General features: G+C 39.8%; 1 protein-coding gene across 3 annotated transcripts in view; it reads right to left on the bottom strand.

The window, feature by feature from the left end:
* CDKAL1 (CDK5 regulatory subunit associated protein 1 like 1) overlaps positions 1 to 16944 on the bottom strand; it is a 634401-nt gene that overhangs the window by 324307 nt on the left and 293150 nt on the right. For all 3 annotated transcript variants that reach the window (XM_059399529.1, XM_059399532.1, XM_059399531.1), the window contains one exon: positions 15144 to 15247. In XM_059399529.1, coding sequence (XP_059255512.1) covers positions 15144 to 15247 — 104 coding nt within the window. The remainder of the gene's footprint in view (positions 1 to 15143; positions 15248 to 16944) is intronic.

Raw genomic sequence — 16944 nt, 5'->3', positions numbered from 1 at the left:
GCTGTGATGCAAAGATAAGACTCAGGCAGTCCTTGTCACAGAGGAGGGAAAGTGAAACAAACCACTTCACCTCGACCTGGCCGTCTGAAGAAAAAAATTCTGTGACTGAAGAACACGTTATGTGGTACAGAATGCTAAGAACTGGTGGCTCAAGAGGAGATTCAAGGCCAAAAGGTGAAGGGTCATGAATAACCTGTCATCTTACAGGCCCTTTTTACTCGGAGTCATCTCAGGCCCCACCCAAGATCTACGAGGATCAAACCCACAGGCTAACAAGGTCCCTGAGTGACCTGCGTGCGCTTCAGGTGGGAGGAGCACATCCAGGGTCCAGCGTTTCTTCTGAAAAGCAGCCCAGGCATATGCATGTGGGAGCAGGTGGAGTGTATGAACAAAATGCACAGAACACAGTTGCCAAGGGGGGCAAAGTCAACTGAAGTGCCAACAGCATCTTCTTAGGCATCGACGTCTTCTGTCCCTCCTCTTCTTTCTTGCTCTCTCATTATATGGTCAAGAATAACATATTAGCAACTGAGCATTCTCAAAGTATCACAGACTTAGCACTACACGGGCTTGGCTCATACTCATGCGGATTGGCTAAAGGGGAAACTGAGGCTGAGGAAGAAGAAACCAAAGAGTTGTCTCAGGGCCACAGAGCTAACAAGCTATGGAAACAGCAGGTAACCAACTCCGTCTTAACGAAAATGTCACAGTACCTCAGGATTACCTGAGTCCAGTGACGTAAGGGCTTACATACCGGACTGTGAATGGCAAGGTGCTGATTTTTATTTCTCTCTGTGTTTAACAGCTCCTAGTGACATGCCAGTAATTGTTTAAACCATAATCCTATTATTACCACCATATCTCATTTAATGAGAAGCAATCCCAGATATATAGGGCTACTCTTAAAAGGTGTTTGAAATATAATAAAGGTATTATGAAATTTTTATATATTAAAATAACATTCTTACAAATATCTAACACAGTATCCTGATGCCTGTACAACATACTGCACTAAAAGTTAGTGGCTTAAACCAATAACTGATTAATACGATCCTGCTCAGCTAGGCGGCTCTTTTGATCAGTGTGGTAGCCCAAACATTCAACACGGCTCCTTCGCTTACAAGTCTGGGGTTCCGAGGAAAAGCGAGAAGACCTATGGGCTGGCTGCATGTCTCTCGGCTCACAGGACACTGCCAGTAGGGTAGCTGGACGTCCGAACGAGGCTGCTCGGCACTCCAAGCAGCATTCCACGAGAGTAAGCCCCAGTACACAGGACAGTCAAAATCCAGTGGCCAAAGTGAGACCCAACGGCCCAGCTGACAGTCACTGTGGAAGGTCCCATCTACACAAAGTACAAAGACTAAGAAGTGGGATTAAATGAGAGCCACCAAGTTAACAGACTCCCAGGATGTTTCAATTGTTGATCCACAGGGTTTTAGGGAGAAGAAAACATGAACTGCTAAATACTTCAGATAGTTTTTATGCCAACAGTGGGCTTTGTCCACTGTACACATAGCCTTTAAACCCTGAGTCTAGTCGAGCACTCAGCCAGGGGCACGTAACACGGCCCTTTCTAATTAACTAGCTGGGTCTTTCCCCCTTTTGCTCTCCGTGTGATTGGAGAAACAATCCACTCTTCTGGTTTCACACTCTTGGCTTTGATCTCTGACTCTGATCATCCTGTTTTGATGCCATTCTAGGCTCCCCTTCTGGGTCTCAACTTTGGGTTCCCACCATCATTCTGGGCCGTGATTGTTCTGTGTATCAGCTGCACATGTGAATGCACAAAGCCTGTGGCGGCATGACTCAGGGACCACGGCTCCTATCCCAGCCCCAGTGCTGGCACTGTCACTCCACACCCCCTGCAGAAGGAATTCAGAGAAAGCAAACAGGCTTATCCTAACAAGACGAGAATGCAGACAGCCATCTATTTATATATAGCTTTTGTTGCTTATGTTTTGCTCTAAGAAGAAAAGAGCATACCTAAGAAAAGTGTTTTTATATAGATCTAAATAGAATTCCATTAATGTATGTTATAATGTGTACTCATGCCTCCATTCAACAAGTATTTACTATGGTCCTGTATGCCCTGCGCTACACCATGCTCTAAAAAATCCATGGATGAATAAAACAGGCAGTCTGTCTACTGTCTCGGAACTTTTCCTGAATCAAGAAATGAATAAACAAAAGGGTATAAAGTACAAATCATAAGTGCTTTGGAGGACACGTGTGATATGACAGAGAATCAGAAGGAAAGGGCTCCCTTTCAGGGTGGTCAAAGACGTGCCCCATGAACAGGAGACATTAAAGCTGATCCCTTATTATGAAAGAGACGACCGTGCAAAGACCACAGGTAAACAGGTAGACCCTTTCAAAGGAAGGGAAAAGCCAGTGCTCTGTTCAAGGAATTAAGGGAAAAGGGTTGGATGGTAACAGGCTGGAGAGAGAGGGAGGCAAGAAGAGTTCGGAACGGTGACCCAGCCAGATCACGTGACCCCTCCTGGGCTTTGCTGCCAAGTTCAACTGTATTTTCCTCCAAATGCAAGCCACCTTCCAAGGACTCAAGCAAGTCTCTGGTCTTCTGAAAAGCTACCACTTAGTCTTCTAGTCCACAACTTTTCTTTCCCCTAAGCTTCTCCTACTCACATGTCTTCCCCCGCTCCCCGCCCCACCCTCTGAACTCCCTTTCAACGAAAATGTTCTTAATGCTATTCCATGGAGCAGAAGCAGCTGAGGATAGCGGTGAGGGAACTGGGGAGGGAAGAGGGGCTTAGGGAGGTTCCCTGTCCTCCTTGGGCTCCACATTCCTCATCTGAAAATGAAGGGTGAAAGATAATTGCAAAGGCTTCCCAGCTAGCTGGCTCTTTGATTTATTCACAGAGCTGCCATTTCAACCATAGAGCTGGGCAGGAAGCAGATCAGGTTAAGCCAGGGGGCGTCCAGATTTCTCCTAAAGAAATCTTCATCACGTACAGTTGATCATTTGTAAAAAGTAAATTCTCAGAATATCAGGCTAGTCTGTGCTCAAACAGAATTCACCAAGTCCGGAGTTAGGTACAAATAAGTTTCAGTTTATCAAGTGTTCCAAATGGTCATATTTCTGTTTCCCATATCTCAGTCAAGAAATAAAAAGTAGCTCTATTTCAAATATGCATGATTTAACTTTCTAAATGGAAAAACTCTGATAATTTAATATATGCAACTCCTTAAAAATGAAGTCTATTGTGTTTATGCAGTCTAAAAGTGTAGGTACTTACAGAAAATTTAGAAAACATAAAAAGCAGAAATAATATTAATATGCTCTTTGTCCCTCCAACTAAAGTAACCTATGACTTAATTTCTCCTTTTTTCCTGTACTTAATTATTTTTGCTTGCTTAATAAAAAGTTGTTACTGTACAGCAAATATGATTTTACAGCCATGTTTTTTAACCCAGTATGAAAAACTTTCCAGGTTATTATAAACGGTAAACATTAACATTCAAAACTTTGTAATACTGCATCATGCAAATATATCAAGGTTAAGTGCTTTCTGAACTAGAGAAATGTGGATTTCAGCTATCAATATAGATTTAGTATTTCTTAAATTTATTCTTCTCAAATAAAGAAAAATAAATAAAGGCACACTTTATATTTTACAAACTACACAAATGGACATATTCTTTCTATTCCTATAAAAACAAATTAGCTAATTAATTACATCAATCATGTTGCTACCAGCAGGGAATTATTTCCACAATATACATATATTTGTTTTATAAAACATGTTTGAGAGTGAAAGGCTCCTATGTGCCTCTAATTATGATAGTGTGATAATTTGCTCTGAAAGGCTCGACCCAAACTGAGCCCAAAAAGGGATATTTAAAGAGAGGAAAAACAAAACGAATTTCTATATCCAAAAGAAACACACTACACCCATCCCCCCCCCCCCAAAAAAAAAATTCTAGGCTGGTGATTCCCAAACCTATGTGGCTTCTAAAATAAATGTTCCCCGGCCTCCAACTAGCTCACAGAGCCAGGATCTTTGGAGGGGGAGCCTGGGAACCTGTATGTGACACTCTGCACAGTACTCTGAGGGGAGGCTGGGGGTGGAAAGAGGGGCACCCGCGCCCACGCTGCAGCCATTCTGTGGGAGGAACAGGCACAGAGTTTTAGTTTATCGCCTCACATCGACGGTGTGTTTCTTCTCCACTCCCACTGAATATTTTGATTCCATGACTCAGTGTATTTATTTAACGAAGAAAGTTTTCTAGACAGAAGTTTCTAGAAGTGGTCCTTACCACATGCATCTGAGTCATCTGGACTGATTCATCCGAAAATCCAAATCCCTGGGCCTGCGGCAGACCTACTGAATTGGGAACCGGGCAGCATGTCTGTCTTTTTCTTTCTTTCTTTTTTTTTTTTTTAGATTTGATTTATTGATTTAGAGAGAGAGAAAGAGAGAGTGTGTAGGCATGCAAGTGAGAGGAAGGGCAGAGGAAGAGGGAGAACCGCAAATAGATTCCTTGCTGAGCGCAGACCCCAAGCGGGGCTCGATCTCAGAACCCTGAGATCAGGACCTGAGCCGAAATCAAGAGTGTGACGCTCAACACTCTGGGAGCCACCTGGGCACCCACCCTTTTTTTTTTTTTAAAGCTTCATTTATTTTATAGAGAAAGAAAGGGGTGTAAGAGAGGGGAGGGGCTGAGGGCGTGGGTAAGAAAGTGCAATTTTAAATACATACCCAAAGGCCCAGGGTTATCCACAGAGACAGTAAAGCTTAAGACCCACGTCCACAGATGATGGTTAGTGCACTGGCCTTCACTTTCCTTAACTAGAACCCAACAGATCAAAAAGATCTAAGCGGAGAGTATGGTCATCTAATTGTTCGCTCTTTCCCTGATCCATCTGATTCATTCTTTCAGCAGATCTTGCTCGTTCTTCCCCAAATGTATTTCCACAGGTTAAACCCTCTTAGCCCAGGTTCTCATCCTTCTTTTGTTGACACCAGAAATGACGGGCTAAAGGGGGCTTATTCTTTAAAGGCAGCAATCTAAATCAAACTCTAGCTTTTTTATATTATAAGTAACAAGAAATGTGTTGAAACTCACCAAGAGAAACATATATATATATAAAACACAGAGAGCAACAAATAAAAAAAAAGTATAGAAATTTTTAACCTCTGCACAGCAGCCAAGGTCCCACTAACAAATATTTTTTTCATGCAGAAAATTATGCTCGCCATACCTGACACAGTGCAAGTATGTTTACTGCAATTTAATATCCACACAAGCAGGAGAAGAGATTTAATAATTTTTCAGCTGGAATGAATTGACAGCCAGTGGTAGAAAAGTGCAGAGTCCACAGAATCGATAAAAGCCGCTGGCATCACAAAGCAGTACTTCTGCCCAGAAAACATCTCACAAAGGTCAGGTTTACAAACCACCAGGTAGCAGTATCACTTTCACATCTTTCCAGGGCTATTAAAATTCCATTAAACAACCTTCCAAAACTAACTTGCAGCCTTTAAAGTTCACCAAAATGATCCCAGAGACAGATCTGCCTCAGTTCAGATGCTGAAAGCAAAACCTTTGGTTAACTTCTATCTCCCGTCACCAAAAAAAAAATCTTTTGCAAAATTCCATTTAGAAAAAGAAAAAAAAAATTAAAGCAAATATGTATTTATTTACAACTATACATGTGGACCTAAGTGGGATGTACCCACTTAGTGAGAATGATGGATACCCGTCAATTCTCAGGAAATAGTTTTCAAAAGTAAGTTATTTCTGTTGCAGATCTTGGAAAGCCACCACCACAAAGTATCTAGTGTCATAAAATCACGCCTGTGTTATGAGACACAAGTACTCAATTATGCCTGAACAACAGCTGAAAGGAAGCAATATCCCTCGCCCACTTTAAAATTGAGCTTTCCAGGCTGTATTTTCACCACAGGTTCCAAGTCGCATATGGAATTTCATCAGGCCCCATCAATTCAGGATTAGCAACTCATCCAACATTTACTGAGCACCTACTAAGCCAACACGCACACTGCCACATGTGCCTGACCCCACAGCCTCCAGGCTCAGCCTTCCAGCCTAAAGCACAGATGGAAGGGAAGGGGAAGCATGCCACAGAGGACAGAGAGTATCTCTGGGCAGAGAGACATGGCCAGAGTCTCCATTACGTGCTTTAGTTTTCCTCCCGAAGACATAAATTTCATCATGTTTATTTGATCTCAAAAGCAGAAGGATTTGCACTCAAGCAAAACAGAACACAGGCACCTTCAGACCATAACAGAGAGTAGGGAGCTCCGTCGCCCCGCTCAGACCAACACCCGGCTGAAAGCACTGCGTTACAGCAGGAAACAGGCCATGTGTTCCTCTGAATCAGTGGTCTCCGCCTCTGGAAAAATCACTTTCTTGAATCCGTCAAAAAATTTAAGAATGCATCCCCATAGATCCAGATCATTAATTATATTCATGCACTTTTGTACGAATGCATTATGTACAGTATGAAATATACACAAAAGGAAAATTCCAAGGAGGAGAACATACAAGTAAACACAATGTTACTATCTTCTTCCTGCACGCCGATGTCTCATCTCCCAGGATGACCCAGGGTTTGTACACCCTGTCTCTACAGTGGGATTCCTCTGTGGTTCCTAAGGGCTTCGGACGTGGGACCAAGGCACCACAGAGGCATAGCTAGTGAGGATGGACTGTTTAAGACTCCCCAGAAAGCCTTTCACAGTGTGAAGCTTTTCAGGGCTCGGCTACAAGTTTTAACCAGGAAAGCCAAAATATGCAACTTTAAGAGAGCAGAGAATGTGAATTTCAGTGTGAGAGGAGCCTGCTGAGAAGTACTACACCTCTCGGCACTCTCTACACGAACTCACGTGTGAAAATCTTTCAGATCGAACACCAAGCCGGGTTTTTTCTCCTTACAGACAACAAGCTTTCCAGAAGTTCGGAGTCTACACGGCATCTGTGACGATGGCCTACTTTCGATGCAATTCCCCATCAACACTTGACTTTTCTGTTCTCATTTGTTTTCCCGTGCCTCATTATTTTCAATATAATTCTGTACTTGCGTATTGGCAAGTTGTTTTGTAGAACACAATGGAGCCCCAAAAATACCACTCCCGTAACAGCGGGGACTGAGGACACTCCAGATTTGCTATGGACAGATACAAAAGGTATTCCCAGAAGCTTCCAGGTTTCTGTACTTTGGTCTGTATGTTCTCTGAACTAGGAAAATTCAGAGAATTATGAACAGACGCCATTCTGCCGAACAGCCTCGGGACTGCGTCCCTGTTCCCACCTAGAAGGTATGCTGTTTGCTCAAGGGTCAGCAAACTTGACCCAGTGGCCTCCCTATCTTATCAGCAGAAGTAACCAAAGGCTGATTGTAAGAATGTACGTTATCCTCCCTTTTCTAAGGCATGTGCCTATTAGCAGAAACACAAGCTGCTTCTGACAAATGCTCAATAAATACTTGTCGAATGAATGGAAAAATAACTATATAGTTGGAACAGTTAACTGAAGTTAACTGAAGTTAACTGAGTGAAGGAGTCACTGGCCAGTGTGTTTTTTTCACAGACTGTGACGCTAGCATTACAGAAACCCCAAGACTCAGAAGGGCAAGTGGATTCTACTTAGGACCCTAAGTGCGCTCCAGTGGCGGTGGCAGTGGCTGACCATGAGAAGGCTTGCGAGGAGAAGCCCTGGCTGACTGGTGACGGGGGCCCAGAGTCAGGGAAGGTGCAGAGGTAACCCAGGGGTGGCCCATTTGTGGACACCGCCTCAGGTCCATAACAGACGTTCTGGAAATCCAGGTGCTTATACATGTTAAAAGGGCCAATGACTTTTGTTACCCGCTTCCTGATTCTGGGGATTTTAGCTTTCATTAGCCCCACGTGCTATCCTGTCCTTCTAAACCGGGAGGAGCCCCTCAATGACAAGAACCATGTATTTGTCATTTTGCTTTTCATCTTTTTAGTTCCCAGACAGCACAGTAAACAATCAGCAAGTGTCAGCTGACCCTTTTGTGATACCTTAGGGGATAACAAAAATCACTGCCCCTTTTAACTTAAGTAAGCACCTTTGCATTCAGAAACCATTGGGGGGGGTGTCAGCAAATTGGCACTTGTGTTGCCCCTCCCACCTCCCTAAGTCCGCTCCTTCCTTACTCAGCAACCGGGGTTTCCTCTTCAAGATCCTTCTCAGTAGAGGGGAAGAGGGTGAGTTATTTTACGGCTTCAACCAACAATTCTCAAACTACTGGTTCTCGACTCTAGTCCTCAGCTCTGGCACTCCGGCAGACTCACCTGGATTCTAGAAAGTGCAGGGCTCCCTGTCATAGGAAGTGCGATGTGACTGTCAAAAACAGGAACTGCCAAGTGACTAAAATGAACAGCCAGACTGAGTACAACGATCTATTCTAGATCAACATTAGGCCCTCCTTCTCTGGTGGATCTGGGACATATATAAGCATATTAGAAGCAATGGGAGGTTCTGCCAGTCTTCCTTAGTTTGTTTAGGTTAGCTTTCCCCAAAGGTGACCAATGAACCCTGTCATCCCTAATTCCTGTTATAAATACAGCTTTAATGGAACACAGCCACGCCCATTCATGTATGTGTCGTCTGTGGCCGCTTTTAGGCTTTGGGGGCAGAAATGAACAGTTGCCAACAGAGCCCTTAGGGTCCACCAAGCCTAAAAAACTCACTAGCCAGCCCTTTCAAGAAAGGACTGGTGTGTTAAGGAGTTACAGGAATCTCCCATTGTCCGGAGGTTCACGTGAGGCCACTCTGCTTTTAGGAAAGACCAACATAACTATCTGTTTTCTGCTAACTGCAAGGCACCCAAAGAGGATTTTTGTTTTTACCCCCAAAAAAAGAAAAAAAAAAAAAAAGCTGAGCATGAAGACAGCTGTCTGCACTGTTAGCAGCCTGCCACGGCAGGAGTGGTCAGTGGCCCTCTGAGATCCTTCCCCAGGAAGGCGCCCGGCTTAACCCTGTCCTGAGCCCCGGGGCTCAGCTCCACTGACCCACTGGCAAAATGTGTCTGTGCTTAGATATCAGGAGAGCCTGGGAGGGCTTATGTTGGGGGTCCGGGAAACACTCCAGATTTTTTGCACATAAATGAACAGTAATTGCTTCTTTGCTTGATGCCCCTCGGCTTATGAAGTGTTTCCCCGGCACGTTCTCTTTGCACAGAGCGGGGCAAACTGGGGCCCCAGAGAAATACCGAGGAAGCCGGCCAGTTCGGGGTTCTAGAGGTTCCGGGGCCAGGCCTCCGACGGGAGGGGCTCAATGAACAGGGCCTCACCTCTACAAAGACCGGGCTGGCTCGGCTTTTACTCTTCAAATTTCATTTGAAGAAGGAATTTCCCTTATTGCTTAAAACAAAAATAAATAAGGACTTGAGCACCACTGTCCTAGAAACTCACAGATCCAAATAGACAAAGACCAGGTAAACTGTACTCTGCTTTGCCAAGGACAGACGTAACTAGCATTCTCTGAAATCTAAGTGATTAATGTTGGCTTATTTAAACTGAATGTGTGACACATAACCATTTAGGCCTCAGGTCCTCTTATCCGGTGACATGTATCATGCACACCACATATAAGTAGCTGTCTCATTAAAATTTTTTTTGAAAAGTTACAATTTAATATTATATTTTGGGTTTCTTAAAGAATCAACAGAAGAAAAGGCCATGTGCAAACTATATCTTGAATTTCTATATATGAACAGCTAAAAGCAATTTTATACTTCTATATGTATTTTATATGTTATATTTATATTTTATATGTAGTATTTTAATATGTATTTTATATGTTATATTTATATTTTATATGTAGTATTTTAATATATTTTATATATTTTTTATTACATTATTCAATGTCTCTTATGAAAGGAAAATAATTCTTCTTAGTGTCTACAGCCTCGAAACATGTACCTGACTCATTATAAACTATACACTTCCTTTTACACGCTCATATCAAAGTATATAAACCGCTGTGTTCCCTTATTCTTCTCTAGAGCCAGGATTCACCAGTTTGTAAAATTATCTTTCCGCTTTGCAAACATAATACAACATTTTATAGCACTTTTATTTTCAGGGTCCATTACATGCACAATCTTGTATTTCTTTTTTTTTTTTTTTAAAGATTTTATTTATTTATCTGAGAGAGAAACCGTGAGAGAGGGAACACAAGCAGGGGCAGAGGGAGAAGGAGAAGCAGGCTTCCTGCTGAGCAGGGAGCCAGATGCCAGGCTTGATCCTAGGACCCCGGGATCATGACCTGAGCTGAAGGCAGACGCCTAACGACTGAGCCACACAGGTACCCACATGCACAACCCTTTAATGTAAGCTGCCTAAAATCCTCCTTGGAAGTTGACAGTATATAACAAACACTTAAATTAAATTATTAATCCTATAGAAGAAAGAAATTTCTCTGTGTCAACACAGCACAAATGAAACTAGGAGTCAATGAGACATTTAAATAACTGCCATGGAAATTAACAGGATGTAGCTATTGGTCTCCTTTCCAGTCTCAGATCAGACTCAATATGCAGCCATCACTGCTCACAATGATGAGTCAAATGCGGCTTGATACAAACTGTAGAACTCGACGATCCAAGTTCATACATCCAAAAATCAAACACTGCTCATGTCCTTCCCTACATAAAAGGTCAGGAGGTAATGTCTTCTAGATGCATTCCATAATTAATCTTACACACAAAAAACAGCAACTTTGCAAGTCTCAAATAAAACAGAATTCGTTTTTTTAACATTTCAACATTAATACTAAAATCACTCAACACCAAGAAACTCTCTCCCTGCTCTGAATATTTCACCTTAATTTATTTACCTTTCCATAACCGGTTTATGCCACTTACCCTGCAAGGGTTTTCAGATTCATGAGGGAGAAAAAAGTAGCAACACACAAATGAGATCTAGAAAAGCACACAATCACTATAAAAATAGCTCATCCATCATCTCTACATTTTGATTCCAGAGGCAGCAGTGAAAGGTGCTGTTTCCACACCACTCACCCAGCACACTTAGAAAGGTTTGCTCCATCACTTATACAACTGAAACTGATTGATTAGCTGCTAGAGAAAAATCAATACAAATATCCTAGAAAACACTAGCTTGTAAATTCATTCTGGCCCCAACAAAGTCCTGGTCACAGCCTGACATGTTTTTCTAGATATCTAAAATGCAACCATGTCAAACCCTGGTCCCCGAACACCACGATGCTGAGGAATTTTTAAAACCGGAATCTCGGCAGAGGTGAGGAGGTAGGGGGAAAGTTTCCCCACAGGCTGTTAGAACAATGAGAGAAGAAACTCAAGTTACGTGATAAATCTTATACTCACGTTCAGGACTGGCCACAAAAATGATGAACACATTGAGAAAGTGAAAAGGTCAAGGGGACTGAGTTGAGAGAAAAAGGGGGGAAAAAGGCAAGGAAATCAACTAACTATAAACTAGATACATACATATTACATATGTATTAATGTATTGTACATATTAATGTAATGTACATATTAATGTATTAATATGTATATTATACACATATATATGCATGTATTTTTGTAAATGGCAAACTAAAATTTCTATTTAAAAATGTAAATAATTTTTATTTTAATGCGATCCATTCAAAATTTAATGAGCTCCCTCATTTTTGGCAGCTGAATGTATAGTCAGTATATTTTTGGTGCTTTGGGAATCCACTGTACATTCAGAATGATTCCATGATTATTTCAGGATCTCTTCTGAATGCTTCCTTCCCTTTGGGTCAGCCCTTAGCCTCTCCAATCATTAGACCACTATGAAATAAATTTATATGAATATAAAATGTTTCATAAATATGCTATTCAAAAAGAAATTGTGCTCTTATTCTATCATAGGCCAGGCAATCTGGGTTCTATCCCCATTCTACAACTGGTACAGAGTTTTTGAAAGTCATTTGGTATTTCTGACACAAAGTCATCAAAAACTTTAAGAAAAAGAAAGGAAATGACTTTTCAGGATGGGAAATTAACTTCCACAGACAGAGTAGCTCTCATCAAATTTATTGGAAACATATTTAAAAGGGTCTTCATCTTAAAGCAGCCTTTCGAAGAACCACATTGTTTATTATTAATTATACGGCCATTTAATAATAATGGTATCACGCAGAATTTAAGGGTTTCTAGCTCAAAGGATATTCCTAACACCTGAATTATTTAGAATTAAATACGCAAAAATCACAGAGATAAGAGAGAATTTCTTCTATTTACCTTCATAATTATTCTTCACAATTTTAAAAGTTCACATATAGAAAATCTGTAAGATCAGTAACATCCCAATGTATTTTGCAGAAAAAAAGAAAATGAACTCAATCCCTTTAAAATGTAAGCTATCAACAGGTACCTCCTATAGTGGAAAAAGAGTATACGGCCATTCTCAGCACAAATTTGCTTTTCTCAAATTAAGAGAATGAAAGGTAATAGTCACACCAAATAGTTTCTATCTACAGAGTCCTAAAATATGTTTTAGCATCAAAAGAAAAGTTGTCATTTGACTCTATTCCTTAATGTCTATTACAGATGTGTCAATATTTTCCCTCAAAATTAGATTTATAAAAAATAAAAAAAAATTTTTTTTAAAAATTAGACTTCTTGGATTCACTTAAATTCCTTCAGTTTAAGTAGCATGTCTTCTTCATAAGAAGAACACAGCCAATTACTTCCTGTAAGTTATCTCAAATTCTAACAACAAAGAATAGGAAACGTCACAGTAACAAGGAAACCAAGGCCTGGAGGGGGCAAGTACCTTCTTCAGACTGGCGTGGCTGGTCAGCAGCAGAACACTTTTCATATTCAAACCCTCCTATGGCAAAGAACATTGAATACCTAACTACTTTAAGTTCTCCTAACCATCCTGCCTTGCCTAGGAAGTTACGACCTCAATATTTTAGTAACACTACCATACCAGAATCAAATGAGCTCACCAGTCCAAAAAGTAGCAATTGGTTTCAGCTCCTCTGATACACAGATACCAAGACAATGGAAGTTACACAGCCAACATTCCAGGGTCAGGAATAAAAAGGCAACACACCTACACACACATACCCAAACACACGCTCATGATGATGAAAGCAATACTAACCCAATCTCTTTGAGTGCTTTCTCTGTGAGTAAACAAATGCTACATCGCTGCTGACCTCAGATACAGTCTTTGTAACATTCACCTTAAGTGGCCCAACCCACTTTGGCTATGACGATGCTAAGTGACAATAAAGTCTGAACGAAGTCACACTCTGTACTTCCGCTGCTCAGAGGGCATTTCTAAAGATAAGTAACATAAGTCAGAGAACTAAGTTGGATATCTTTAGGAAAAAAAATCTACAATCAGTTTATAAAAACTGATTATTCCTTTCTGGTTTTGCCTCAAGTCAAGCGTAATACATAAATGTGTCCAATTAAGGAGGGCACGTGATGTAATGAGCACTGGGTATTATACAAGACTGATGAGTCACTGAACTCTACCTCAGGAACTAATAATACACTATATGATAATTAACTGAATCTAAATAAAAATCAATCAATCAATGTGTCCATACTAAGTGGTGAAGCAATCACATCAAAATGTTAGGAGAGGTTATAGGTGAAGATAGATATAAGGGAGCGAAGAGAATACCTTCACTTCCTAGATGATGATTTATCAGTTTTAGACCTTTAAAATAAATTTTCAGAGTCAAGTGAGAAGATGTTTTAAGACTTACATTTAGCTGTGAAGAGAAATGCATAATGTTGGAAAAGTACTTCGAAAGAACTAATTCATACTCCTACCAATTTGCAGTGTTTGGTGGATAGATCATAGAGTTTTAATATCCCCATTTTCTGACAGATATATGGAAAAATAAACACCAATTTAGAATGCCAGGAAAGGCATCATTTTTCAAATAGATGAGGTTTCTGTGCAAATGTATGCCCTTTCTGAACACGGCTTAATGTAGTCATGTTGTACAAAAGACAATCACTCAGACTGTTCTTCATATTAGATAATTACCTGGCTCTAAAACAGAATGCCGGCAGGAGTCAATGAGCATCTCTTGTTTCTTGTTCAATATAAGCTGGATGTGAATGAAGGAAGGGACTGAACTCAGGTTGTAAAAATAGAACAAATTTGTTGGGAGGTGTTCATAAATCAATCAAGGTACTTTTCTTTCTATTATGGAGAGCATTCCAAATTCATGTTGATAAAGGCTTTCACAGATTAAATAAAGAAACGTGTTCAGAACTCATACTATCACTTCTAGGGTGTGAAGTACTGAAAGTTGCACTCCAAGTTACTCGCTAAAAGGACAAGTACATTGCCAATAACTATTAACCCGCAAGATTATGAGACAATAGATTATATCATGTTAGGTGTAAAGACACACCAATGTTATACACACATATTATAAACAAAGACAAAAGAGAAAGTCTATGGTTTAAGCAGTTAGTGTCAACACAACTGTGACTCACATTAAAGATAAGTCTCATTATATGCTGAGAGATACCTAAACAATCACATTTTCCAGCAAGTGATGATTTGGAAGCAGCTGGCCACCTACACAAAGAGTTATTCTCATCAGGTCTCTTTACCCGTACCACTCTTTGCTGGTCCACAGTTCTGCAGATAAAGAGGGTGAATTTTTTTTTTTTTTCAGGGTGATCTTTATTGATCAATAGTAAAATCTACCTTTTTCAAGGCTCCTGGAAATACTTATTCACTCTACATTCCAAATGTCCAAAAATTACCAAAGAAAGAGTTAGAAATCTTGAAAAGTAGTTTGCTCAGTCCACAAAAGTCTTCATGCACATTAGACGGTCATGGATTTCATTTTTATTTTTTATTTTTTGTCTTTTCTATGAAGTGACAATGGGTGATAAAGTTCAAAATACATCATAGGAAAATGGAAGATGGAAAAGTAGTAAAAGAAGAGTAACAGGAACACTAGAACCTGGTTGGTTGAATCTGGTAACATTTCTGCTATTTAGGCTAAAATATTTATAAACTCTCCAGAAAGCTAAAGCAGCATCATATATTTAAAGTGAAGGGTTATTTAGAAGAATATTATAATTTATTTAGAAGGCTAAAATCGCACATAATTCTAGAAAATCTTACCTTGAAAAGACTGTTTGGCTCTTTCTACTAGTTCTTCTATTGGGTAACTGGCCAAATTTCCTCTGGCGTGTTTAGTTTTGCAGTAGGTACAAGCATTGAGGCACCTGTTCAAATGAGGCAATAAATGGGGCTCAAATTTTTAAAAAAGATAGTACACACCTAACATGGGAAAAGACCTAAAACATACAACAAGATGTTAATTTATAACACGTGCCACTTGAAATGAGAAAAAATGAAAAACTAGTATCCATCCATCATACTTCATACTTACTTTATTTCCACAAGACACAGAAATTTACAACGTGCAATTCTTTTTAAGCTTCAACTATTCAAAAATAATTGCACAAATCACACAGTATTATCTCCAAATGAACATAGCGATGAGGAACAAAGTTTATAAATGCTTACACTGATTAAGTAATCAAAACAAATTCAAGATCGGCATTTTTTTCTAAGCCACTGACATTGCTTGGTCACTATAAAAGTAGAAATTTAGTATTGCTTATGTATACTGTATTGCTTAGAAATAATAAAGCATATTCATTCAACTTTCAACTAATGATATAAGAATAAACAGGCAGCATAGCATTCTCATAACAAAATATACCCTGAGAAATTTTCAGATAACATTTTTCACTGCTGAAGTCAGAAAAAATACATTAAAACAAATCCAATTAATACTCTATAGGATTCCATTAGAGAAAGTAAACAAGGAAAATGACATTCATTTTGAAAAATAAAAAAACAGATTTCCCAACTGTCTGTAGACATAATAAAGAATTATCTTTGAAAAACTAAAATATTGGCTCTACTCTCATAATTTTTAAATATCATTTAAATAGATTTTGTTAATATAAAAAAAATAGTTACAACATAATAGAACAGTCCTATGCCAAAAAGGCTCAACCACACTGAACAAAACCAAACAAGGAAGTAACTCTTCACTGATTCAACTGCTAAAATGAACAGCAAGGTTTTAAAACACCATTATAATATAAATGCTTTAAAATTTCAAAATGAGAAAAAAATGAACTTTTAATAACTGAACCTGACCAATGTGTAATTTTGCTAATATGTGACTATGAGATACATATGAATCACCGTACTCAGCGGCCAAATATGCAATGTTTAATTTCTATTTTTTTTTTTTTTAGATTTTATTTACTCATTTGAGAGAGAGAGAGGGAGAGAGAAAGACAGTATGAGCAGGAAGAGAGGAGAGGGAGCAGACTCCCGGCTGAGCAGGGAGCCTGATGTGGGGCTCGATCCCAGGACTCCAGGATCATGACCTGAGCTGAAGGCAGACGCTTAGCCAACTGAGCCACCCAGGCGCTCTGCAATGCTTCATTTCTCATAATTTCTGCATGGCACTTTTAAGTAACACATATATTTTCAAATGATTTTTACTGTTTACCCAACCACATAACTTTAAAAAACTATCATTCTTTTCTTCCTAAGCTGTGTTCATTTTTTTAAGATAAGATAAAACACAGATTGTGATCTCTCTCTTAGGAGCACAAATTCTAGTCTCCCGGTTGTTAAAGGTCTTCTCTTCTCAATTTCAATCTGTTTCATAAGAAGGGAAAGGAGAAAAATGTTGCGGGCCTCTCTCTGAGAGGATAACTCACTTTTGTTTAGTTTTGACTGAGTATCAGACACTATTCTGGATGTTTTATACCTGTTATCTCATTCATCATTCTAGAGTTCAGTGTTATTATCCCCGTCTTACAGATGAAGAATCTACTTCAGAATGTCTGATCTTCACCTGACACCAGAGAAATACAAGAAGATATAAGCTACA

The sequence above is a fragment of the Mustela nigripes genome, chromosome 5, assembly GCF_022355385.1.
Source record: "Mustela nigripes isolate SB6536 chromosome 5, MUSNIG.SB6536, whole genome shotgun sequence".
Taxonomy (NCBI): domain Eukaryota; kingdom Metazoa; phylum Chordata; class Mammalia; order Carnivora; family Mustelidae; genus Mustela; species Mustela nigripes.
The sequence above is the reverse complement of the archived record's forward strand: the minus strand, read 5'-3'. Positions and strand labels throughout refer to the sequence as shown.